The sequence below is a fragment of the Pan paniscus genome, chromosome 4 (genome assembly GCF_029289425.2).
Source record: "Pan paniscus chromosome 4, NHGRI_mPanPan1-v2.0_pri, whole genome shotgun sequence".
Taxonomy (NCBI): domain Eukaryota; kingdom Metazoa; phylum Chordata; class Mammalia; order Primates; family Hominidae; genus Pan; species Pan paniscus.
The window spans coordinates 145,188,699-145,216,579 of record NC_073253.2 but is presented as its reverse complement, the minus strand read 5'-3'; the positions used below and the strand labels follow the sequence as shown (position 1 = coordinate 145,216,579).

The window sequence follows — 27,881 nt, the reverse complement described above, 5'->3', positions numbered from 1 at the left end:
CCTCAGCCTCCCAAAATGCTGGGATTATAGGTGTGGGCCACTGAGCCTGGCCAACAGATGGTATTTTAAAACTCACTGGGGCCTAAATGTGTTTTAGTCAGAACCCTCCTTGCACTTAAATAATTTAAATACAGAGTAATGTATTATTAGAGTAACAATTTATTAGCAGACAAAATAAATGAAACCTCTAAATCTCAACACATACAGGATCTTACATAATAAACAGCATAAAACATAAGCTTCTAGAAGAAAAGTATCTGCTATTAACCAACTCCCCCTCCTTTCCAGTAGGCTGCAATACATTAATAACTCATCCTCATCCCATAAGAGGGTTAAGCAATGATTTACATGGAATTACATCAAGGCACTTGCTTTAATTAAAAAATACAGTATAAAACATGTTCCTAAAAGTCATCAACCTTGAATAATTAAAGAAAAAACAGGCAGTATACTTTTTTGGTGAATAGACAAGACTGAGAATTTAAGTTCATTCACCTGTCAGCCTGATATTGTCTTGGTTTGTGTACAAAGTTCCAAAGAAGACAAAAAAAGGTAGCCTATTACATAGATTGGTATGTTCATACACACTCATTTCTGAGAAACAGAAGCCATGGCAGCAACAGGACTCAAACCATAATTTTCCAACTGATTTGTGTTGAAAAGGCAAGGGCTATTTGATCCCATGTATCTTATTATTTTAGGGATGGCGCATGAGATAAGGGAAGAGAACATCTCCAAAATAAGTTGATTAAAGCTTCAGTTGAAAGACCTTTTTGGCTTAAGTTGCTTAGCTATAGACTTACAAACATAGTATCTACAATAAAGGCATTTAGTGTCCTTCATTATTCCAGTTTTTAGACTTCAGTCCATTCTTTTCCAATTTTCAACACTGAGATAAAAAATACACACCAGAGAATCCACTATTTACTATAATGCTTATTTTACTTTTTAACTGTACTTAACATGTTTACTTTAAAATTTCAGTTGCAAAACTTTTTTTTAAGTCCTTATCAGGATAAAAATTACCTTATAAAAATAAATCTCCCCACCTCTGACATCTAAATTCTCCATCCCTGTAAGTTACTAAATTTTTTTTAAACCTTAAAAATTTACCTTTAACGTATTTCAATAGTATTTTAATACACGGACTATAATAACAAACCAGCTGGTATATTATTTTGTCCTTTTCCATTATAATTTTCATTCTTGTAATTAGCAACCAAGTTAATGATTGCATTCAGGATTATCTAAACTGTTTTTACAAAAAAACCCCCACAAATTAGAAGCCTAACAGCTTTCTATTTTTTTAATTTAAAAAACTGATTCTTTTTAATTTTTTCTTTTTATTTTAGGCTCAAGGAAACTTCACTGCTAGTGAAACTTCACTCTCAACACCACTCAATGATCTAACAGCTCCCTAAATCCAACTTCATTCTTTTTGCAGTTTAAGCCCAGTTTCAAATAAGGCATCACTGGGATGGATAAAGAAAACACTGAGATGGGGGATAGAAACATTAAAAAGCAGAAAAACTAAGCAAAATCTAAATCCTGTCAATTGGATGTTTACCATTTCACACTGAAATCTTTCCCTGAATAGACCAGGGACATCACTGCCTCCTGCTCAGATCTCAAAGCTTCAACATGCTCCACAAAGCACCTCCCTAAGTACCCTAGTGTGTTCCCTGGGAGAGTTGCTACACAGCCCATCTACTGGATTTAGTACCATAGTCCCAGCACTTGGCCCAGGGTCCTAGACTGCTGGGTAGGTCCTCAGAGGTATCTGAAGTCATGTCTACATTGATACAAAGAAACGTATGGCTCATCTGTAACAATACATAGAGAAACACAATTAAGAACAATAAGGATCACAGAACTCGAATGGATCATTATAACTTCAAGACTCAATTTAAGTTACCAAGAAATGCACTGTAGCCCTTTTCTCACTTCTATATTCAGATCAGGGCTAACCCTAACATGTTCTTAAATGACCACTTACTATGGGAATATTGCAGCAGAGAACTGCTGTTTTGTTAAAACGTACTAGCCATTAGCATTAAAAGAGTCTAATGAACTCATCTAACACCTGGACACATTTTTAAAGTTCATCATTTACCATATGTAAATTTGACAACAATTTTGACTTGCAATGTCTGTTGTTCAAAAGCAAAGTCAGACTATCTAAATCTTGTTTTCCTTTGGTCCTACTTAAAAAAAAAATAGACATCTGTCAGTTTTATTACCATCAGAGGCACAGATAGTACTACAGTCACTCAGTTTAGAAGGAAGACACCGTGCTCCAGAGTAGGTCAACCCAGGCTACCATGAGCTCCTCAGCCCTTTCAGCTTTGGTGAATCTGTGACCCTGTGACCCTCCCCTTCTAGAAAGAGAAATTTGCTCTAGAAAGAGACCTTGCTCTCGGAGGTATGGCTCCTAATCCTTGTCTCCCTATTATTGTGTGGAGGCTAACCAGGGATTGGATCCTATTCAACCGGGTTCCTCTCTTTTCTGCCTCCACTGGTCAGATAATAGTCTTTTCAATGGTCTGTTCCCTTCGCTCCTCTATAATGTTTTCCTTAGTCTACCTGTGCACTGGCACACTCCAACCCTTTGGCTGTAACAAATTTAAAAATAAATAAGGCTGTAAGAGTTCTAACCATCAAGAGTATACCACACTACGTTTCAATTAAATAACCATTTTATGATACTCAGAATTTTGTACTGAGAAAAAGCTTCATTTAGACTCTAAAGTTTAGAGTAAGCAAGATATTTTTGTATCAATATAGTGTTTAAAATAATGCTTAATGAACTAAAGTCCTATCCTTTGGTCAAGAGAGCAAATGAAAACAGTTTTTTGTTTGTTTGTTTGAGACGGAGTCTCCCTCTGTCACCCAGGCTGGAGTCCAGTGGCACAATCTCTGCTTACTGCAACCTCTGCCTCCCGGGTTCAAGTAATTCTCCTGCCTCAGCCTCCTGAGTAGCTGGGACTACAGGTGCGTGCCACCATGCCCCGCTAATTTTTTGTATTTTTAGTAGAGACGAGGTTTCACAGTGTTAGCCAGGATGGTCTCGAACTCCTGAATTCAGGTGATCCACCCGCCTTGGCCTCCCAACGTGCTGGGATTACAGGCATGAGCCACTGCACCTGGCCAAAAACAGTTTTTTTATCGGCAAATTAGGCTTTGGTTCCAGGTTTCATTCCTCTGAATATCAGCAACCAAAACATTTTAACAATATGCAAGTATAGGCAACCTCAACCCAAGTAGAGAGGATGAAATGTAAATTCTAGTGACATCTTAAATGTTTCTACAGATGGCTACCAAAAGCAGAATCTCTTGTTTGTTTGGATGGATGGGACAAGTACAAACCAGAACATAATTCAAGGATTCGCTAACTGCATGCATAACGTTCCAGAACTGTTTACATCCACATATGGACAGAAATCGCTGGTAAAGGTCAAATCCTGTTATCCCTCCTTCTGAGGGATTTTCCAAAATCTTTGGCTGGAATTATATTTTTTGCTGTGTTGGTGTTGGCTAATTATAACATCTTAAGCATGTACTCATTACTCTGTTACAGATTATTAGACACCTATAATAGTCTCAACTTAAGCCTGCCTTGGGAGAAGGGCAAGAGAGATTAAAAATAAATAACTGGGCCAAGTGCAGTGGCTCACGCCTGTAATCCCAACACTCTGGGAGGCTGAGGCTGAAGGATTGCTTGAGCCTGGAGTTTGAGACCAGCCTGGGCAACACAGTGAGACCCTCTCTCTAGAAAAAATTTAAAGAATTAGCAGGGTGTGGTGATGCATACCTATGGTCTAGCTACTCAGGAGGCCAAAATGGAAGGATAACTTGAGCCCAGGAGTTGGAAGCTTCAGTAAGCTATGATCAAACTGCACTCTGGCCTGGATGACTGTCTCTTAAAAAAGAAAAAAGGAAAAAAATAAAGACTGACCAAGATACTGTGATTTTACTGCTATTATTCATAAGGCTGGATAGAAAGGGCAAATACTGGCTAAAAACAAACAAGAACAAATACAAGCAGCAATTAACATTTCTGGAATTCCAGACCCAAGTTCTAAAAGGATGTCAAAATTCAGGAAGCCTACACTTGATTATAATCACCTATAAGACAGAAATCACCTATAAGACAGAAATCCAGACTTTCTACTGAGCAACTGCTTTGTTGTGATAATGGAAAGGTATTTTCCATGTCACCAAATGGGAGAGCTCTACCAACAGAAAAGCAACACTGGCAGCTTATGGAGCTAACAATAAAGCTAAGTTACATATATCTATATAGGATAATATAGATATAATAAAATATATATGCATTTTAAATATACATATTAAACATGTACATACTTAATATATGTCTAAAAGCATCCCACTCCAACAGATGCCCTACACATAGGGTTTGCTTCTCATAAATATTTGAAATTGTTTAGAAACTGGGAACAGATTGAAAAATGATTTTGTACTTTTGCAGTTTACTTTTTTTTTTTTTTAAAGATGGCTGTTTCATAAATTAGTTCCCTATTCCTAACTTTGGAGAACCTGGTTTTTTCTTACCTTTCAAGGTCCAAATATAAAACTATAAACTTTCAGTGTTGGACATTCTTGCTTTTTGAAAGCAAATTCCTCCTGAATTCATGACCTGTGGACCAGCTATCATGAATAATACACCCATAGCACTTGGGTTTTATGAATGTGACTTCTAAATCCTCCTGCATAATAGCTTTAGGTGACTTGAAGAGTTAAAAGCTGTCATTGTCATCAATATTTACTGTACATCAAACTCATTTAAAATGCTGTTAGAAATTGCTGACTGGCAAGACCGTCACTGACAAAAACACCAGTTTAGGACAGATTCCATGGGAAACAAACTAGAATAACTGAAAGCTAAAATAGAGCTTAATGGTAGAGAAAGTCTCAGAAACAAGGACAGAGATCACAGAAAAGACAAGGAAGGACTCCTATTGTTTTTTCTGATTTTGAAGAGCTCTTTGTGCTTACCTATTTATCCTAAACAAAAAGGCATGAGTAAAAATTTCCAATGTATTACAAAGGGTATTCTGTCTAATGTCAGGCTGGCTCTCAGGATGTTACAAACCTGCCCAGGTATTAGACTTCTGATGAGACTGTGCCTTAAGGACAGGAATGGCACTTTCCTACTAAAAACTACTGCCATCTGGGGAGCAAAGACTGGGGATAGAAAACTACAAGAACAAACCTGTCTAGTTATGACTTTGTGATCCAGAAGCCTCTTGACCTATGGTACTAGAGCAGGTGCAACATTCTTTCCCTCTCTCCACTGAGCCACATAAAGAAGTCTACAGCACTTCCAATGTAAATCCCAACTTCACCGCTTCATCTCTTGGAGAATGCACAGTCCAAATGTATAACCCCTAAAACAGGAGAGTAATTAAGTTTTGGAGCTACTTTACAGTACAGTTCAGTACATACTTATTGCATTCCAAGAATACTTCATATCTGCAAGAAAGCCTGAAACCGTATTTTCTTCTTTTTGACTCTGTCCAGCTACAAGCTCTGCTGCAGTGTGTATATACAAATGCCATTAGCTTCAAAGGAGGAATAATATCTAGCCACTTGGTTAAAATTTCAAGTGTGCAAAATTTCCCACTGTGGAACTGGGAAATGTTGGACACTTGAAATTTTAACCTATTGGCTAGACATTCTTCTATCTACCTTCTCAATTAATCACTACTAAGACTCAGACCATTGGGAACACATACTCCTTTCTGATTTTTAGATACTTCTGCAAAAGCCATCGCTTCATACACACTATAGAAGAGAAGGTTTTCTTCTTCCTTTTTGCAATATTCTCCGTTGATTAGGGAATCCCTCACAGAGGGATTGCACTGAGCCAGCAGAACCTGGATTCCAATGGCTTCATAATCTCTGAGAACTTCTTTCAGTGTGTGGATCCCTGCTGTATCTAAAAATTGAATTGCACTGCAGTCAATCACTATAGTATGCAGCTCTAAGGGATCATGGGAAAGTTGCACTGACATTTCATCCTGGATTCCACCAAGAGTCACTACTTTTTCTTTGATCTTTCTCTTTGCTGCCTTCTTCCAAGCCACCTTTATTAAGATTGGGTTGACAGTTTGTTTGTATAAAGCAGATTTAAAGCATTCTTTGTTTATGTAGTAGAGAGGGGCTACAAAGCGGAAAATCTTGATGCCTGGCTTAGTCTGAAGGTTCTTGTAAGCAGACACAGATTCAAAGACCTCAGACTCTTCCACCAAGCCAAGCAATGAACTCTTTGGCTTCTGAGTGCGGAGGATGACACAAAACATAGAAAAACAAACCCCAACAAGTAGGCCTATTTCAGTACTTAGCAGTGCAGAGGACAGCATAGTAACAAACCAGATAACTGTATCCATTCTACTAATACTCCACATTTTGGGAAGATCCCTAAATTTACGAAGGGCTCCCCGTAGATTTACAATTGTGATCACACCAAGGACACTTTTTTGAAGGGAATAGAACAAAGGAGCTATTACTAGGAGGACCAACAAAAGAACCAGGGCTGTTACCACACCAGAAAGCTGAGTATGGCAGCCTGTTGATTCTTTAACCAATGTCTTTGCAAGAGCTGCACTAGTAGTAAAACAGTGGAAGAAGGAAGGGATGATATTACAAAAGCCAATGGCATACATTTCCTGGTTTGCTTTGACTGTGTAACCATGTTTCTTGGCAAACATCTCAGAAAGTGATACAGTGATAGCAAAACCAATGATGGAAATAGCTATTGCATCTACAGCCACACTAGGAATTAGGTTCCATTCTGGTACTTTGGGTGGCATAAACCCAGTGGGAATATGTCCAGCAATACTAGAATTATAATTTTCATGTAGTTTTCCAAAATGAGAGGCTAATGTGGCTGCTACAACAACAACAAGTTCAATAGGAATCGGTGCCTTAAGCTTGGATTTGAAGTGTTCATTGAGTTCTTTGGTTGGCAAAAGAACCAAAAGGCACAAAAGGCTGGTGATAAGATCACAGAGATTGGTCTTATGGATGTTTCTGAAGACATGTATCCAGGTAGTGATGAGTGAGCCCACACCATTAGTCCGAGGAAGGTTGAGCCCAAGAAGATACTTGGCCTGAGATGTAAGAATAGTGAAGGAGGCACCAGTGACAAATCCACTCAGCAAGGCATCTGAGAGGTAGACAGAAACAAAACCCACTTGAAAGAAGCCCATCGCTACCTGGAAGGAAGGATATAGAAGTGTTAAATATAAATGGAAAAGAACTTCTAAATTTTATATTATCCTGACATTTCTTGCATGGAGACATATCATCAGAGCATCACAGAATGTCAGAGCTAGAATAAACACAATCATATATCAATCTTCTCATTTTACAAAGATGAAAATTATGTTTAAAGGGCTAAGCAACTTGCCCAAGGTCACACTGTTACTTATTAACCCAGGTGAGACAGGAACTTTGGATTTCTTTCTTTTCATACATTTCTTAAACTTGAATAAGGTTCATACCTCTTTTTTTTTTTTCATTCTTCCCATCACAAAGAACAGACCTCTTTTAAAAGAAAAACATTCTCAAGGATCCACAAGAAAACTTCAAATTGGAAAAAATTCTTCTAGTTAAGAAACCATGTATTTTCCTTAAATTACAAATCACTACTGTAAAAGTGAAGTCTTACTGCTTCTCAGCCTCTTGGCTAAGAGCAAGTGTACAAGTGAAGTTTTAATTGGTAAAACAAAAAATTAGATTTACATCAAAGTAGAATCACACTTTAAAAATTATTGTAGACTTATCTTTAACCTCATACTAAGAAACCATTCTCATGCAGTATATATGTACTTATGCCACACTGTCTCCCATATTAATAAAAATTCTGCATTTTTACTTCTTTATATTTTCCTCTGTCTAATAAGTTTTCAGAATTGTTATGCCTTCTTCCTTCTTGATGGGACATACTAACAAAAAGGCAAAAGTTGGTTGGGCGTGATGGCTCATGCCTGTAATCCCAGCATTTGGGGAGGCAATATTGGGAGGATCACTTGAGCCCAGGAGTTTGGTCATAGAGAGACCCTCTCTCTTTATAAATAAATGAATAAATAATAAATAAGTAAGTAGACTTATTATTTACCATTATATATGAGTAGACAGCTCATCTTCACACCATCTTCACTCTCCCTCCCCACTCATCTGAGCACCAACTAAAGTGAGCTACTCTTCCCCTTCCCTTGTTGGTTTGAAATGCCTGCATTAGAGAAGGTTTAATCCTGGCACTGACTCCTGGATGCCAAAAGCCAGGGGCATGATGATAATGACAGATTAGTGGATTCTATGGGAGACTCAAGAATTTGATTTCTTATCCTTTCTCCTGGCTGATAATATGAAACTGTGGTCCCCAACTTTTTCCCTCCCTCCCCAACAATCCAAGACAACCACTACCTTTAGTAAGAGTTGCTCAATAGATCAGCAATTTTAATGGAAGGCAAGAGACATTTAGAATTTGAGGCTGGGTGTGGTGGCTCATGGCTATAATCCCAGCACTTTGGGAGGCCAAGACGGGAGGATTGCTTGAGCTCAGGAGTTTGAAACCAGCCTGGGCAACGTGGCAAAACCCTCTCTCCACAAAATAAATAAATAAATAAATAAAATAAAATAAAATAAAATTAGCCAGGTGTGGTAGCATGTGCCTGTAGTCCTAGCTACTCAGGAGGTTGAGGTAGGAGGACTGCTTGAGCCAGGGAGGCGGACATTGCAGTGAACTAAGATAGTGCCACTGTACTCCAGCGTGACAGAGTGAGACCCTGTCTCCAGAAAAAAAAAAAAAAAGTGAGAAACTCCTGCACTCTCAACCCCATTCTGTTACCCACTTGCCTAACTGCTAATGCTGACTCTGCCAATAACCAGCCACAAATAATCTCAAGCAAAGCCAAGATTTTCTGACATGTAAAATTAAGGAGTTGTACTGGGTGGTGGAGGTCCAGTGAACCAGCCTTATATTACCTGTGGAGTCAGGTTAGGGTTTGAATTTTGCCTCTACCCTTCATATATCCTGAACTCTCAATAAATGATACCTTTAATTATTGTGATTCCTCAGATCCCTTAGAGATATGAGATTTCATGTACTAGATTACTTTTCTAGAAATAACCAATTGTTTCATTGCTGCTTACCTGATAAACTCCAGCTATAAAGGTTACAGTGCTGCCAACCATAATTGCATAGCAACTTTTGTCACATATCCTGTCTGATGTATGATTTAATAATGTGCTCCCATTTGAAACCATTCCTAAGGAAGGAGCACTATGGGCATTGTCATAGCCAGCTTTCTGTAGTTCTCGGTCAACTGTCTCACCAATCATAAGGCACAGTACTCCAAAAATGCCCACAGAGATGTGACGGGAGGTACCCAAGAGAAAATAAATGATGCTGGCAAAAAAAGATGTGTACAGACCATAGACAGGTTCTTGGCCAGCCAGCAGGGAATAAGCAATGGACTGGGGCACCAATAATATGCCCACAATCAAGCCTGACATCACATCCCCTAAAATGTTTTTCTTTAGGTCGTATTTTGGGAGCCACTGCAAAACAGGAAGGAAACCTAAAATCATATTTTTGGCTTTGGCTGGACTGCACTGGCAATTCTTCTGCAGCTTTTTAATAACAAACTCCTTGAAGTTTGTATCTGATTTCTCTTGACGCTCAATAAGGATCCTATGATAAGGTCTGCATTGATCATTGGTCTCAAATTGCTTGAAGTCAGTACTTGATTCCCTTTGAAGTTCCAGATGGATCCCAGATGGATAACTGTCATTTCCTTCAGCTGAGTCTCTGGGTGAAACGTCATGTTGCTCTTTACTTTCTGAAGACATTTCTGGAGATAGATGGTTCAGCTTCCTACACCAGAGAAAATACCAGTGTTCATCAATAAAGTAATTCTCAGTGCTCACATATACTAACAATTCTATTTGTCATTTCATGAGAGTTAAAAGGAATTCAGTTTTGGAATAGGTATCTTATGTCCCTTTTCCTTAATTGAGCCTCATTTGTCTTGGTTAGGGGAAAAAAAAAAGACCAGAACCAGACCTTAAACAGCCAAGTCAAAGCAAATAACTGGCTGGGTATAGGACTTCCCAAGAGTATAAACCATTAAGGATTCTTCTCCATATATGCCAGGCTCCCCCTGGCAGTTTTTCCTCCTGAAAAGATGTAAGGGCAGCCTGTCTCCTTTCCATACATATGCTACCAGCGGTCTTCTTCCCAGGTTTTTCACCTCCCGGGCAGACTGCAAAATAGGATCTGGTCTTAACCCCTACCTTAACCTTAACCCCTGCCTACCAGTCCCTGAAACAAGGAAGATGGTCCTTTTTTATTTTTTGGTCGCTTTTTAAACAACCTGCTAAATGTTGAAAATAAATAGAAGAAAAAGTAGGTTGCAGGGTAAAGATAAATGTTTTTAGCAATAAAAAGAAACTAGGGCAGAATGCATTTGCGTCTTTGAACAGTACTCCCTTGCTTGGTAGGAAAGAGGAGAGAGAAGTCAATATGAGGGTGCTGAATGTAAAGGGCATGAAGAGGGTCGATGGGCCAAGTGTCTCATACATGCTGTAGAAGGTTTTTGTCTATTCCACTATGTTCTAGTATGGAGTCATCTGCCCTGTGGGCAGGGCCTACATTCATGCAAGATTCACTTTACTATTCTAAGTACACACTCTGAAACACAGGTTAAATAGAGAAATAATGTTGCCCTGCACTTCCACTTGGAGGCAATACAGGTGATCCTTCATCTCTGTGTCCTAGACTATAAAACTAATGCCATAAGATCTACCATGAGGAACTACAGGAAAACAAAGGAGGTAAAAATAGCCAGAAAAAGAGAAAGGACAACAACAAATAATAAGTCTAATAACCGGAGTAAGAGAAGAAAATGAACCAGGCTCTCAAAGGAATAGAACATAAATTGTTTACCAAATGCTTCATGAATTAGTGCCTTTACATAAGCTGTTTACTTAGCTTAGAATGGCCATCCACCCCTTTGCCTGTCAAGATCCTAATAATTTTTTAAAACCCAGTTACAATGCTACCTTTTCCAGAAAGCACTAACCAATCTCCCCTAGCCCAAATGAAATACTACACCCTCTGTGTCCCATAGCATGTTGCACCTCCATTAGAGTACTAACCACACTCTTGTATTAGTGAAGTAGGAATGTCTCTAGCTCCTGGAGGAAAGACATCTTGTTCATCAGTGTAATCTGAATGTAATGTAGTAACGCTGAGATAGCAGGCTTACAAAACATTTGAATGAATGAATGAACAAATGAACAAACATTTGTGACTGTGGCCAGATAGAGACAAATTTTTTTTTTTGAGACAGAGTTTCACTCTGTCGCCCAGGCTGGAGTGCAGTGGTGCAATCTCAGCTCACTACAACCTCCTCCTCCTGGGTTCAAGCAATTCTCTTATCTCAGCCTCCTGAGTAGCTGGGATTACAGGTGCATGCCACCACGCCCGGCTAATTTTTGCATTTTCAGTAGAGACAGGGTTTCACCATATTGGTCAGGCTGGTCTCGAACTCCTAACCTCAGGTGATCCATCCGCCTCAGCCTCCCAAAGTGCTGGGATAACAGGCACGAGCCACCGCACCCAGCCGAGACAATATATTTTAGATGAAGGACTCAGGAAGTTTCTTGTTTTGGAACTGACAGAAAAATGGGCCCTTGTGAAGTTCTATAAACCTTATGTTACCAAACTGCCAAAATCCAGGACCTATGACTTATTCAAGAACACAAGATATGTAAAAGTAACCCATATTCATTTTGTTTAGGTTTAACATGAGTAAATATTTTGATGGTCTTCTGAAGTAGATAAGGAAAGAAAGAATAGACTTAGGTGACCACTGACCCTGAGAAAATCAGTCAGGTTGATGGATACACCCAGCAGCTCTTTGCTCTACAATGCAACCAGTCTGTGACTCTCCTGTCATTTCCTGCTTTCTAGAGCTAGCTTGAGTGCACCAACGTCCTATTTTGGAGAGCTCTTGGTGATTTCTGGGTGAAAAGGTTTTTCCAAACCTAAGATATGCAAAAGAGACATAAGAAAAAACTAAGGGAATCCAAATCTTGCCCAGTATGGCTGCTATCTGGGAAGAATATAGATAAAAATTCACATAGAAAGTAAAACAAAGAAATGGAAACTGTAAGAAAAAATCAAACAAGGAATGCTAAAAGTGAAAAACACAGTAACAGAGATGATGAATGCCTTCGATAGGATCATTAGTAGACCTGAAAGCCAAAGAAAGAATCAATGAACTCAAAAAGACAGATAAACAGAAATTAGCTAAACTAAAACGCAGAAACAGTTTAAATAATGAAACAAAACAAAAAAACCCCAATATCAACAATGTAACATAACATCCAAGAGCTGCGGGACACATCAAAGTATCAAACATATGCATACTTAGAATACCAAAAGAAGAGAGAGAATGGGCAGAAGAAACATTTCAAGATATAATGGCCAAGAAATTTCCAAAATTAATAAGAGACATCAAAATATAGATCCAAGTAACCTGAGGCCAGGAGTTCGAGACCAGCATGACCAACATAGTGAAACCCGGTCTCTACTAAAAATACAAAATTAGTCAGGCATGGTGGCACACGCCTGTAATCCCAGCTACTCAGGAGGCCGAGGCAGGAGAATCGCTGGAACCCAGGAACTGGAGGTTGCAGTGAGCCGAGATCACGCCATTGCACTCCTGTCTGGACAGCAAGAGGAAAACTCCTTCTCAAAAAAAAAAAAAAGAAAAAAAAGGCCGGGCGCAGTGGCTCACACCTGTAATTCCAACACTTCCGGAGGCCAAAGCAGGCAGATCACAAGGTCAAGAGATCAAGACCATCCTGGCCAACATGGTGAAACCCCGTCTCTTCTAAAAAAATACAAAAATTAGCTGGGCATGGTGGCACGCTCCTGTAGTCCCAGCTACTCAGGAGGCTGAGGCAGGAGAATTGCTTGAACCTGGGAGGCGGAGGCTGCAGTGAGCCAAGATCGCACCACTGCACTCCAGCATGGTGACAAAGCAAAACTCTGTCTCAAAAAAAAAATACATATATATATAATATATAATCTATCTCCAAGAATCTTAGAGAATTCCAAGAAGAGTAAATATAAAAACAAAAAGAAAACAAAAACCCTCACCTACACATATGATATTCAAGCTGCTGAAAACAAAAGATAAAGAGAAAATCCTGAAGACAAAGAAAAAACATATATTACTTATACAGAAACAAAAATAAGAATTATAGCAGACTTCTTATTGGAAATCATGGAGGCCAGAACATGATGGAGTGGTATCTTTGTATCAAAGAAATATATATCTTTTATAGAAATAGGGTCTTGCCCTGTTGCCCAGGCTGAAGTGCAGTGACACGCAATTATGGCTCACCATGGCCTCGAACTCCTGGGCTCAAGTGATTCTCCCACCTCAGCCTCCTGAGTAGCGAGGATTACAGGTATGCACGACCAAGCCTGGCTAATTTTTTAATTTTTTTGTAGAGACAAGGTCTTGCTACTAAGCTCCCCAGGCTGGTTCCCAAACTCTTGGCCTCAAGTGATCCTCCCACCCTGGCCTCCCAAAGTGCTAGGATTACAGGTGTGAGCCACCACATCTGACCCCAGAAATATAACTTTTAACATAGAATTCTTTACCTAGAAAAAATATTTCAAAAGATAAGAGGCCAGGCATGGTGGTGTGTGCCTATGGTCCCAGCTACTTGGGAGGCTGAGGTAGGAAGACTGCTTGAGCCTAAGAGGTTGAGGCTGCAATGAGCCGTGATCACACCACTGCACTTTAGCCTGGGTGACAGGGAGAGACTCTGTCTTAAATAAAATAAAATATGAAAAAGAAATAAAAACTTTCTCAGATAAACACCGAGAGGATTTAAGGCCAGCAGACCAGCACCATATATATGTGGGGGGAAGGGGAGAGAGAGAGGAGGGGAGACAGGGAGAGAGACAGAGAGGGAGTGGGAAGGAGAAGAAGAGATGGGGAAAGAGAGAGAAACACAGAGAGAGACACAGAGAGAGAGAGAGACAGTTTCAGGAAGGTTCTTTAGCCAAAAAGAATACACCAATCAGAAATTCAGTTCTACATAACAAAGAAAGTCCAGGAAATGGAACAAATGAAGATAAAGTAAAATTCATTTTTTCAATTAAAAAATGTTTAATTGCTCTAAAAGATAACTGTTTAAACCAAAAATGGGAATGTACTTTATAGCATATGCAAAATAAATGTGTGACAACAACCACACAGAATGGGAGGGGGAATTGGGAATTTTAAAGTCTTTTTAAAATTTTCTGATTATTATTATTTTTTTAAATAGAGATGAGGTCTCACTATGTTGCCCAGGCTGGTCTCAAACTCCTGGGCTCAAGTGATCCTCCTACTTTGGTCTCCCAAAGTGCTGGGACTACAGGCATGAGCCACCATGCTCAGCAAACTGTAAGGTCTTACACTAGATGTGAAATGGTATCTTATTTGAACATAGGCTCTGATTAAACATGTACATTTAAACCTAAGAGTAACCACTACATTTTTAAAAAGGTATAAATAATAATAGTAGAGATAAAATAGAATCATAAAAAACTCTCAACTCAAGAGAAAGTAGAAAAGGAAGATAAAACATAAAAAACAGATGGAACAAACGGAAGACAGCCAGTAAGATGGTAGAGTTTAATCCAAACATATCGTATTAAATATGAATGGTCTAAACATGCTAATTAAAAATGGAGACTGTCAGATAGGATTAAAAAATAAGACCCAAGTATATGCTGTCTACTTGAAACCCACTTTAAATATAAAGACATACATAGGTTAAAAGTGAAAGGACTGGCCCAATTTAGTAATTTATTCAGCTTATAAATGACAGAGCAAGGTAATAAAATGCATATTTTGGGATCCCAAGAAAAGATCCTTTTTTAATATGGTACTACTCCTACCACCTACCTATAATTAGCTTCTCTAATTTCAGATATTTCTGAACACCTTAAAATTCAGCTACGCTACACATTCCAGTTTCACCTAGCTGCTACACAAAGTGATCCAGTAATAATATCAACAATGTTGTTCCCAACTCTCCCTTTCTCTACATTCATGGCCATGGTCCTTTCCCATCTCTAGCTCTTAGAAACTTATGTATTCACTCAGAAACAGTCCTACAAGTAGAACTAATTCAGCCACCAGTCTGAACCCACAAAGTTCCATAATCATGCTTTGGTTTACCTCTGTATGTATGCTACAAACTCACTGCTAAATAAAACTAGAAGCTGCTGACTACTATGATTATGGCATCTAAGCAGGGGAGAAATATGAAAGAGTTTAAGAATAGTTTGTTTAGAAAGTTTTCAAGGGAGGAACATATCTAACCTGGGCTCTGAAGTCTAGGTCAGGTTTGAAAGGATGAAAGAAGACTTGGAATATGGGTAAGGGAGAAGAAAACACAAACAGCAATAGTTCTAATGTTGGAGGAAAAGAATCAGAAATGAGAATGTTATGTTTAAAACAGAGAATGGTTATGGGGGATTAGTGGGAGGAGCCCATAAAGGTACCTGAGGGGGATTCTGGAGGGCCCTTTATGCCGGGTTAAGAAAGCTAGACTTGAATCTGCAGGCAATGCATAGGCCCTGAAAGATTTTGAGAAAGTCACTTACTATATCACTCATTTGGCAAATAATTATATATCTTCTGGTCTGATGTTATATTATTTCATTCTTTTTCCACTAAAGCAACTAATATTTTACCTTTTGTCTTTTACAGATAAAAAATAGTTGAAGGTGGTTTTAGAAAAACAAAACTAGGCCAGGCACAGTGGCTCACACCTGTAATCCCAGCACTTTGGGAGGCTGAGGCGGGTGGCTTGCTTGAGGCCAGGAGTTCGAGATCAGCCTGGGCAACATGATGAAAACCCATTTCTACTAAAAATAGAAAAGTCAGCCAGACGTGGTGGCGCATGCCTGTAATCCCAGCTACTCAGGAGGCTGAGGCAGGAGAGTCGCTTGAATCTGGGAGGTGGAGGCTGAAGTGAGCTGAGATCACACCACTGCACTCCAGCCTGGGTGACAGAATGAGACCCTCAGAAAAAGAAAAGAAAAAGAAGAAGAAAACTAAACTATAAACAGGTACAACCAAGACAGATTCTCCATGTATATAGTACCATCGGATCCTCTAACTCACTGTTGTCAGACAAGTCCAGGGAAGATCACAGCACTATAAAGGCCCAGGGATGCCAAGGATGAGCAAAGCCTTCTGTATTCCTCTCCATTTCATTCACTGATGCCTACAACCAGGATGGCACAGGCTACTTTCCAGGCCCTTGCCCTAGATTGAGAAGTTAATACTGTGAGAGGAAAAGGATCCTTTGGAGGAAGACAACAACTCATCAGAGGAAAACTCAGATCCATCTGTGTTAAATGGGCCTGCAACCCATGCTTACTCCATGAATGTCCTGAAGTGTCAACAAGCCTTCTCCAGCTGGATTGGCTAACGTTTCTATGTGAGCTCCTAGAGGTTGGGTACTGGTCTTCATTAAATTACACACATATTTTAAGCTCCTACTATAAGCTAACCACTGTGCTAGACACAATGCATCAGAACCTAGACCCCAAACTTAGGTGTCAATCTTTCTTTCCCCTATGCCATGCTCCCATATATAATCCATCAGTAAATCCTGTCTGTTGTGCCTTGAATAATATATTTATCTTCTCCCCACTGCCCAAACTATTTGTAATCCAGTCACTTCTTACTATTGTCCTACCATCCTCTCTCACCTGGAATATTCTAATAGCCTGCAAGATTTGAACACTGCCTCCCTTTTTGCCCTTATTTCCTACTGGCTTTTTTGCAGTTGCTGGAACATGCCAAGTTGATTCCATTCTTAGGGTCACTGTACTTGCTCAAGTTGTCTTTGCCTAGAATAATAATCTCCCAGATCTATACAGGTATGTTCTCATCCTTTGGGTCTCAGCTTTTTTCTTTTTTAGTGACAGGATCTCACTCTGTCACTCAGGTTAGAGTGCAGTGGCATGGTCATAGCTCACTACAGCCTTGAACTCCTAGGCCCAAGCAATCCTCCCACCTCAGCCTCCCAAGTAGCTAGGACTACAGGTACACGCCACGATACCTGGCTAATTTGTTTTTATTTCTTTGTAGAGACAGGGTCTTGCTATGTTTCCCAGGCTGGTCTCGAACTCCTGGGCTCAATCAATTCTTCCACTTCTGCCTCCCAAAGTGCTAGGATTACAGGTGTGAGCCACCATGCCTGGCCTCAGTTTATATGTCACCTCCTCACAGAAACCTTCCTTGACCATCCCAACCAAATAAAATAACACCTCCTTCCCAGCATTCCCTATATCCTTATCTGGCTTTATTTTCTTCATAGCACTTCAGACTTCTGAAATTATATTACTTATAAGCAAAACTATTATTTACAGTCTTTCTTGTACTTATTATATTTCCATTATCTAGAACGATGCTTAGCACATACAGTAGAGGTTCAGTAAATTCTTGCTAAAATGAATAAGAACCCAATTTCTACCCAAAATCAGTGGATTAAGACAGAGTTTTAAACAGCATTCTAGGTACCATAACAGAAAGGTTTAGAGTATTCTGAGAGTAGAGAATACACTGCAGGCCAACGTGAAGTAGGAAGCTGCAACGTTAATAAAAAGGGAAAAGATAACTCAGGCAAGTGAAAGATCACAGTATAGTCCAAGACCCAGGAAAAGGTCACACTAGGTTCCAAGGGCGAAGTTGTAGGAGATAAGGCTGGAGTGAAAGATTAGTTTTTATGTAATTCCAAGAAGTCACGAGTTCATCCTCTAAGCTACAGTTACCAAAGGCCTAACTTCCAAGGCAGGAAAGGGCAGGAGGTTTGCCATTTCAGTGGTACAACTAGGTAAGAGGTGGTGCTTAAAGGACATACACAGGCAAATCTAAGATGAAATCTGAGAAGGACCACACAAAAGGAAGGATGATATACAGGAAGATGGAGAAGAAAATGGAAAGATAGGAAGCAGCAAAAAATCTGACTTTGGGTTTTTTAGATTTGAGATTTTTATAATATGTCCAGATGGTGTGTCCAGCAGGCAATTAGAAATGTGGTTCTCAAGTACAGGAGAGAAGCCAAAATTGGAAAAATAAATGGGGCAGAGTGAAAGGTCTACAGTATCTTTCTCCGCTGAATTCCATTTATATGTTCAATAAACGTTTGTTGAATATGTGCTTTATCTTCCTAACTAGATTAAAATTATTCAAGATGTTCTACACTTTTTGTGTACTATCATAATACCTAGCATAGAATTAGGCACATACAGGAAGTATCTAATAAAGTTTTTGATGGACAGAATGGTTTTTATTTTAAAAAGTTATTTTAACAAAAACTTCTCCAAGAAGAATTAGCTTTGACTTTTGTTGGACAAAAATATTTGTTTCTTTAAAAGACATTTGAGGCCGGGCACAGTGGCTCACACGTGTAATCCCAGCACTTTGGGAGGCCAAGGCGGGTGAATCGCTTGAGGTCAGGAGTTCGAGACCAGCCTGGGCAACATGGCAAAACCCTGTCTCTACCAAAAATACAAAAATAAGCTGGGTGTGGTGGTGTACACCCGCACACCTGTAATCCCAGCTACTCAGCAAGCTGAGACACAAAGAATCACTTGAACCCAGGAGGTGGAGGTTGCAGTGAGCCAAGATCGCGCCACTGCACTCCAGCTGGGGCAACAGAGCGAGAGTCCGTCTCAAAAAAAAGACAGTTGAGGCCGGGCACGGTAGCTCACGCCTGTAATCCCAGCACTTTGGGAGGCCGAGGCACGTGGATCACAAGGTCAGGAGATCAAGACCATCCTGGCTAACATGGTGAAACCCCATCTCTACTAAAAATACAAAAAAAAAAAAAAAAATTAGCCGGGCGTGGTGGCGGGCGCCTGTAGTCCCAGCTACTCAGGCAGCTGAGGCAGGAGAATGGCGTGAACCCAGGAGGCGGAGCTTGCAGTGAGCCAAGATTGCGCTACTGCACTCCAGCCTGAGTGACAGAGCGAGACTCTGTCTAAAAAATAAAATAAATAAAATAAAAAAAAACAGTTGATACATTTGATACATTGCTGGTAGAAATGTAAAATGGTGCCAACACTGTGGAAAAACAGTTTGGTGGTTCCTCAAAAAGTTAAACACAGCACTGCTATATGACCTAGTAATTCCGCTTATACTCAAAGGACTAAAAACTGTAACTCAGACAGATATTTGTATACTAATGTTCATAACAGCACTATTTACAACAGCCAAAAGGTGAAAACAATCCAAGTGTCCATCAACAGATGAACAGATAAAGCATGGTATAACCATAAAATGCAATATTATTTGACTATTAAAAAGGAATTAAGTTCTGATACTCTTCATCTACAACATGGAGGAACCTTAACACCCTTATGTTAAGCAAAAGACAGACACGATGCAAACAAATAAAAAATAAAAAAAAAAGAGCTGGATCTAAAAAAAAAAAAAAGGACACAAAAGGACAAGTATTGTATGATTCCACCTATACAAAATATCTAGAAAAGGCAAAATGGGCCAGGCAGGGTGGCTCATGCTTATAATCCCAGCACTTTGGGAGGCTGAGGAGGGAGGATTGCTTGAGCCAAGGAGGTCAAGGTTGAAGTGAGCTATGATCATGCCACTGCACTCTAGCCCAGGTGACAGAATAACAACAACAACAACAAAAATATATATATACACAGAGAGAGAGAGAATAGGCATATACATAGAGAAAGAAAATAGAGTTTACTGGGTACTGGGGGAAGTGGTGTTACTGGTTACAGAGTTTCCATTTCAAGTTTTGGAAATAAATAGTAGTAATGGTTACACACCATTGTGCACGTACTTCGTGCCACTGCATTGTACACTACATTAATATTAGATGAAGGAGATTTCAGGAACAGAAACTTTACAAAATGCAAACTAATCAGTCCTCAAGTTCATTTCCTGACACCTCCACCAAAAGAAAGAAAGAAAAAAAGTTTATACTAATTTATAGTGACAGAAAGTAAATCAGTGGCTATTTCGGGATAGGAAGTAAGGTGGGGTAGGAGGGAGAGATTACAAAGGGGCATGAGGAGATTTTGGGGATTGATGGATATGTTCACTATCTTGATTGTGGTGACAGTTTTATGTATATATATAGAGAGAGTACCTTTGAAATATGTACAGCTTATTGTATGTCAATTATACTACAATAAAGCTATAAAGTCTAATTCTTATCTGAAGGGGAAAAGAGTAGCTTGAATATAACCTGTTACATAATTTTCTTTTTCTTTTCTTTAAGAGACACAGTCTCACTCTGTTGCTCAGACTGGAGTGCAGTGGCATGATCATAGTTCACTGCAGCCTTGAACTCCTGGCCTCAAACAATCCCCCACTTCAGCTTCCAGATTAGCTGGTATTATGGACACACGCCGCTTTACCCAGCTAAGTCATTTTGTTTTCAATTGCAGTTTATATTTCAATTCCTAAGAAATCGTCACTGAATGTTCCAATACTCTGGATACACAGCCTTGGGAAATGTATTTCTTAAGTCCCCAGACACACACAACTTTGGGAGGAAGTATCTAAGCAAGGTTTTATTTCTTTTTGTAATATTTTTCTAAAAACAGTTATATTTAGTTTTAAAATATGACAGCTTCATTGGATAGATTTGATGACATATTAATCAGATACAGGTTGAGTATCCCTAATTCAAAAATCCAAAATCAAAAATGCACCAAAATCTGAAACTTTTGAGCACCAACATGATGCTCAAAAGAAATGCTCACTGGAGCAATTTGGATTTCCAGATTAGAGATGCTCAACTAGTAAGTATAAAACAAATATTAAAAAAAAAATTCAGAAATTGGAAACACTGCCAGTCCCAAGCATTTCAGATAAGGGATACTCAACCTGTACTGGGATTTTCCTAAGAAATCTACGCCATTTAAAACTGAGCTTCACAACTTGTTGTAAATATGGTGTGATATGCATGTTTGTGTATGTGTGTTTAAGTAACTGCTTTTAACACATAACACAATCTAAAACCACAGGCAGTGAGGGTCAGTAGAAAAAGTAACCTGTTGTCAGGAGCCCTGGACTCCAGGCAGTCATAACCCTCTGTCCCAACCATGAGACAGTTCAAACTAAATGATCAAATCATTAAGTGGTAGTTTTCCTGAATTACAGGACTTTAGAGCTAGACAGAGATCAAGAAATCCAACCGCCATGATTTTTTGGTAAGAAATAAGAGTTCAGCTGGGTACCAGTGGTTTACAACTATAATCTCAGCACTTAGGAAGGCCGAGGCATGCGGATCACTTGAGCTCAGGAGTCCAAGACCAGCCTGGCCCACATGGTGAAATTCTATCTCTACTAAAAATCCAAAAATTAGCCAGGCGTGGTAGCACATGCCTATAATCCCTGCTACTTGGGAGGCTGAGGCACAAGAATCACTTGAACCCAGGAGACGGAGGTTGCAGTGAGTTGAGATTGCGCCACTGCACTCTAGCCTAGGTGACAGACAAGACTCTGTCTCAAAAAATAAAATAAAATAAATAAATAAAGGTTCAGATTAGTGAAATCATTTGCTACTTAAAGGCAGAGATGGATCCAGAACCCAAGTATCCTGACTCCTAACCTTTTTCCTCTAATAGATTGCCTATGCCAGTCTCTGTAAGTGTATATACATCAGATAATTACAGGAAAACTAGAGTCGACCTAAAAACAACCTAAAGATCTCAAGTTTGTGGAAAACCTGAAGTCTTAACATTAACCCAGCATTAATGTGAACAAGTCAACAACCAAAGTAAGTCTCCTCTCTTATATGGAAAAATCTCAGACTAGACTGGTAAGAGCTACAGTGTAAGAAAAAAAAATAATTAAAAATATATTTTTAATAAAAATAAACTAGACTAGAATATGTAGTTTAGAAATAATTTTCCAATACTTCACACAGCTTTTTTTTTTTTTTTTTTTTTTTTTGAGACAGAGTCTTGCTCTGTTGCCCAGGCTGAAATGCAGTGGTGTGATCTCGGCTCACTGCAACCTCCATCTCCCAGGTTCAAGCGATTCTCCTGCCTCAGTCACCTGAGTAGCTGGGACTACAGGCGCCTGCCACCATGCCCGGCTAATTTTTGTATTTTTAGTAGAGACAGGGTTTCACCATGTTGGCCAGGATGGTCTCATCTCCAGACCTTGTGATCCGCCTGCCTCGGCCTCCCAAAGTGCTGGGATTACAGGTGTGAGCCACCGCGCCCAGCCACACACAGCTTGTAAGTAGGGGAATCATGACTTGAACAAGCCTGCCTGATTCAAACGTATACTGTCACTTGATTGCTTATTTTGAAGCTGTTTTTAAATCTTCAGAAAAGTTGAAAGAATGATACATGGAACACTTCCATACTAACAATTCACCTATTTAGCAATTTTACAGTTCATAAGATGTTAACACACTCTCTCTTCATACTTATATGGGTTTTGTCGTTATTGTTTTTCAACTATTTGAAAGTTGCAGGCATAGTTCAGCCTTAAACACTTTATTGAACCTACATTTAAAAAAAATTTTTATTTTGAAATAACTGTGGACTTGCAGAAAAGTTGCAAAAATAGTATACAGTTCCTGTATAATGGTCACTCAGTTTCCTCTAATATTGAACCTACATTTTTTTTTTAAATTTTTTATTTTTGAGACAGAGTCTCACTCTGTTGCCCAGGCTGGAGTGCAGTGGCGCAATCTTGGCTCACTGCAAGCTCCTCCTCCTGGGTTCATGCCATTCTCCTGCCTAAGCCTCCCAAGTAGCTGGGACTACAGGTGCCCGCCACCACACCTGGCTAATTTTTTGTATTTTTAGTAGAGACAGAGTTTCACCGTGTTAGCCAGGATGGTCTCGAGCTCCTGACCTCGTGATCCGCCCGCCTCGGCCTCCTAAAGTGCTGGGATTACAGGCGTGAGCCACCACGCCTGGCTATTTTTTATTTTTATTTTTGAGATGGGGTCTCACTCTGTTATCCAGGCTGGAGTGCAGTGGCATGATCTCAGTTCACTGCAACCTCCACCTCCTGGGCTCAAGCGATCCTCCCACCTCAGCCTCCTGAGTAGCTGGGATCACAAGTGCACGCCACCATGCCCAGCTATTTTTTTGTATTTTTTGTAGAGACAGGTTTTCGCCATGTTGTCCAGGCTGGTCTTGAACTCCTGAGCTCAAGTGATCTGCCTGCCACGGCCTCCCAAATTGCTGGGATTATAGGCATGAGCCAAGGAAGAGCTCAGCCTGAACCTACATTTTTAAAGCACTATGCCTCTTCTTCAAAAGAAGCATTCATTAGCAAGATGAGGTCAACCATTTGGATATGCTCCCCAAAAATCTGCACTGGCTCCCTACCTCCTACCAAATATGGTCTAAAAACATTGGTATAAGCTTCTATGCATGAGCCTAAAACTGCCACTGTCTTGCTTCCTCCTATGCACTAGTGTTCCAATCACCAGTCCATGAAAATATCAAGCAGCCTTTGCCCTTGGGGCCTTTGCTCATTGCCCAACCTCAAATGACACCTTATATAAATCGGTCCCTTCCTAGATACAATATATAAAACAAAGGCCAGGCACAGTGGTTCATGTCTGTAATCCCAGCGCTTTGAGAGGCCAAGGCAGGAAGATCACTTTGAGGCCAGGAGTTCGAGACCAGCCTGGGTAACATAGCAAGATCTTATCTCCACAAAAAAAAAAAAAAAAAAAGTTAAACAAATATGCAAAATAGCAGGCCGGGTGCAGGGGCTCATGCCTGTAATCCTAGCACTTTGGGGGGCCAAGGCAGGTGGATCACCTGAGGCCAGGAGTTCGAGACCAGCCTGGCCAACATGGTGAAACCCCCTCTCTACTAAAAAATACAAAAAATTAGGCCAGGCGCGGTGGCTCACGCTTGTAATCCCAGTACTTTGGGAGGCGGAGGCAGGCGGATCACGAGGTCATGAAATTGAGACCATCCTGGCCAACATGGTGAAACCCCGTCTCTACTAAAAATAAAAAGATTAGCCGGACGTGGTGGCACATGCCTGTGGTCCCAGCTACTCGGGAGGCTGAGGCAGGAGAATCACCTGAACCTGGGAGGCAGAGGTTGCAGTGAGCCAAGATCGCGCCACTGCACTCCAGCCTGGAGACAAAGTGAGACTCTGTCTCAAAAAAAGAAAAAAAAAAAATTAGCCAGGCGTGGTGGCATGTGCCTGTAATCCCAGCTACTTGGGAGGCTGACAAAGGAGAATCACTTGAACCCAGGAGGCAGAGATTGTAGTGAGCCAAGATGGCACTACCGCACTCCAGCCTGGGCAACAAGAGTGAAACTCCATCTCAAAAAAAAAAAAAAAAAAATATATATATATATATAGCACCACTGCCATTGCTGCCATTTCCATGTCTTCCTCCTGGGCCCAGCCCTGCCTTGCACTCCTATGCCCTTTGCTTTATTTTTCTCCATAGCTCTTCTCACCATTCCATACCACACATTGTTAATTGTCTTTCACATGAGGGCACTGACTTGCTCTGTTTTGTTCAAAGCTGTATTCTCAGTGTCTTGAACATGTCTTGCACCTAATAAATGCTTAGCAAGTATCTGTTGAGTGAATTAGAATTTAACAGCTATATGATAAGGAAAAAGGAGTTACTTTCCCCATTCTCACTTAACTCTCCAACCCCACTCTTCCGCCCCCACATGCCAAAACCAAGCTTATGTCAAGAAATTAAGCTTGGCAAGCATCTGCCTGGGGGTTTACATTCACTAAAAGTGTGATTATCCTTCTGTCAATCACGGGGGAAAATAAAAAATAAAAGTGTGGGCAGTGCACAGTGGCTCATGCCTGTAATCCCAGCACTTTGGAAGGCCAAGGCAGGAGGATTGCTTGAGCTCAGGAGTTTGAAACCTGACTGGGCAACATGGTGAAACACCATCTCTACAAAAACTACAAAACTAGCCAGGTATGGTAGCGTGCACCTGTGGTTCCAGCTACTCAGGAAGCTGAGGTGGAAGGTTTGCTTGAACCCACGAGGTCAATGCTGCAGTGAGCCTAGATCGCGCCCCTGCACTCCTAGCCTGGATGACAGAGTGAGACCTGGTCTCAAAAAAAAAAAAGTCAAATCAGAAATAAAAAAAAGTGATTTTTTTTTCCTCAAAAATTACCCCTAGCCCAGAGTATGTTCATCTCTAGATCTTCCCCTAGGAGGCAGCACATTACAGTACAATAATTGTCAAATACAGAGAGCCGTTAGCTTCCTAGGACCACCCCTGCAAATCCAAGGATGAGATCCAGGACTCCACACGCTAGATGATGCTGAACCAGTGAGCTTAGGACCACACTTGGAGAATCACTGGATGTGTTCTGGAAGTCAAACAGATCTCTGTTCAGATCCCAGCTATACTGCTCAGCAGTCGTATGGCAATGGTTTTGGAAAACTTCACTGTACTCAGCATCAATTTCTGACCTGTAAAATGGAGTAACATTACCTAACTTGCTGGTTTGTAAGGCTAACACAACTACCTACCACAGTGCCTGGCACATAGCATTTACTCAATAAACGACAGCTATTAGTCTCTGTCCCTTGCTATATCCTGCCTTGAGATTCCTGTTTTTAAAGGGTCCATTCCTTTCCCACAGCTTTGGCCCTCCATTTCTTATTGATTCAATTTTCAAAAACAGAAAGTTCTGCTTAATCTAGTATTGCATATCACATTAGTTGTAGATTTCACATAAAGAACTGTTGGGGACAAGGAGAAAAAACAGGTTAACTAGAATGGGCGCCGGAAGGCAATTTAAGTTCTGAACGTTTCTAACTCACTGTGATCCCCAATCTGTGCAAGGAAGGAGCCCAGCCTGATAGTCTATGAGTTTGGAGAGCTGGGTACAAGTCCCAGCTCTGCAAAAGACTTGCTGTGTATTTTTAGGCAAGGCTCTGGGCCCTCTCTATCTTCTCAGTGTTTCCATCCATCCAGTGAAATAATTCCAACTTAGTGTGTGAGTCCGAAAGAACAGGTCCTGATTTTGTACTTAATCGGGTGTGTGATTTTTAATAACCAAGATAACCAAGCCGTCTCGCCTGTGCCGGCCTCAGTTTCCCCATCTGTCCGAGGTGGTGGTGGCTCCTATCTCCTCGATCCCTATTCCAGATATCTAGGTTCGAGACGGATCAACGAGGACTGGAAAAGCAGCGGAGTGCGTGGCAGCCGGCGAGATACGGCGAGATACGCGGGATGGAGGGCGGGTGGGCAGCCGCCAGCCAGACGGGCAGGCCCGGATCACCAGGGTGCAGTGCCACTCGCCCGGCCCCGGACCACCCGGGAAATAACCTGACGCACGCCCCGCTCCACGGCGGCGACCCCTGATCTGGGATTCTACCGCGCGGGGACCCAGGCAGAATGACTCTGGGAGGGGCCCGCTGACCGCTTGGCGGCCAGCACCGCTCCCTCCCTCTTCCCTGGTCCGCTTCCCTCTTCTCACCTCTCGGGTCCGGGCCGCTGCAGGCAACCAGGCGCCGCGGCACGCGTCTTCCACCGTGGCCGGACTGAGGTGGACACCGCGGCGCCGACAGAGCTATACCTGCCCGTCCCTTTCCCCGCCCATCGCTCGGACTCCGAAGGAGGCGGGGCCCGGCTGCCGGGACCTACGGGCGCGGCGAGGACGCACCGGCGAAGAGATGCCGGAGGCAGAGCCAGTGTAAACGCCCGCGGCCGAGGCCGTCACGTGGTACTGCCGGGCGAGCGACGATACCACCAGCCAATAACTCGGCCCAGACCGGGGAGGGTGCCGCCCTCTGACTACTCTCCTCCTCGCGATTGGCTGCCCTGGACAGAAGAGCACAAGCTGGACGGATTCTTAGAGACGTTCCGCCGCTGCTTCTGTGGCGTTGACTCCTCCGCGGAAAGAGCGGATGACCGGCCTCGGCGGCTAGCCTGTGGCCAGGGTGAAATAGCAGGAGAGGCGCGGAAGCGCTCTGCCCAGAGTTTTGAAGTGCTCAGCGTTTGCGATCGGCCACCTCTTTATCCAGTACTTCTTGGGACCCCGTTCCCTCCCACCCGCCTTTGTAGAACGGGAAATTGAGGCCCCGAACGGGAAAAGAGCTCCTAGAATGTTAGAGGCTCTTGCCTCACTATAACTCATTCCCCATCAAAGATTCCAGTAACCAGAAGGCTAAAATGTAAATGAAAAGGCCGGGCGCAGTGGCTCACGCTTGTAATCCCAGCACTTTGGGGGACCGAGTAGGGAGGATCGCTTGAACCCAGGGGTTCGAGATCAACCTGGGCAGTATAGCGGAACCTTGTCTCTATAAAAAATAAAATGTAAATTAAAATGTAATTGTAGTTTTTGTTAAAATCCTTAGTGGGTTTAATGGCATTTGTAGGTAAAATCAAACCCTCCCTATGCCAAGGTACTGTGTGCTTCGGGCACTCATCTCTGCCCCCCTCCCTCGCTGATCTCCACCCATACTGGCCCCCTTTGCTCGCCACGCTTGTTCTCTTTAGGGACCTAAACATTGGTTCTGGCTATCAGATTTCTTCTGGTCTCTCAGGTCTCAGCCAAAACACCAGCCCTCTCCATGGCGAGGCCGTCCCTGACCACCCTGTGTAAACTAGCCACAGGGTGTAAACTAGCCACAGCCAGTCACATCCTTTCAGGTCATCTTGATTTAATTATCTGCCTCGAACTGGCCACTATTGAGTATGTATTAATTTGTTCATTCCCCACCTTGTTTGTAGCTTGCATGTGCCCACTAGATGGGGGTGAAGGAGGGCCTGTGAAGGAAGCATAATTAACTTCCTTTCC

The 27,881-nt window shown here is 41.4% G+C and overlaps 1 protein-coding gene across 1 annotated transcript; it reads right to left on the bottom strand.

Moving 5' to 3' along the window:
- Window positions 1–141: 141 nt before the first annotated feature.
- SLC26A2 (solute carrier family 26 member 2) lies at window positions 142–27,380 on the bottom strand. Its single transcript, XM_003829035.5, has 3 exons — window positions 26,559–27,380; window positions 9,181–9,904; window positions 142–7,238 (listed from the first exon to the last, which is right to left on the bottom strand). Exons 2-3 carry the CDS (start codon window positions 9,877–9,879, stop codon window positions 5,718–5,720), a joined length of 2,220 nt encoding a protein of 739 aa, XP_003829083.1. The 5' UTR covers window positions 9,880–9,904; window positions 26,559–27,380; the 3' UTR covers window positions 142–5,717.
- Window positions 27,381–27,881: the final 501 nt, after the last annotated feature.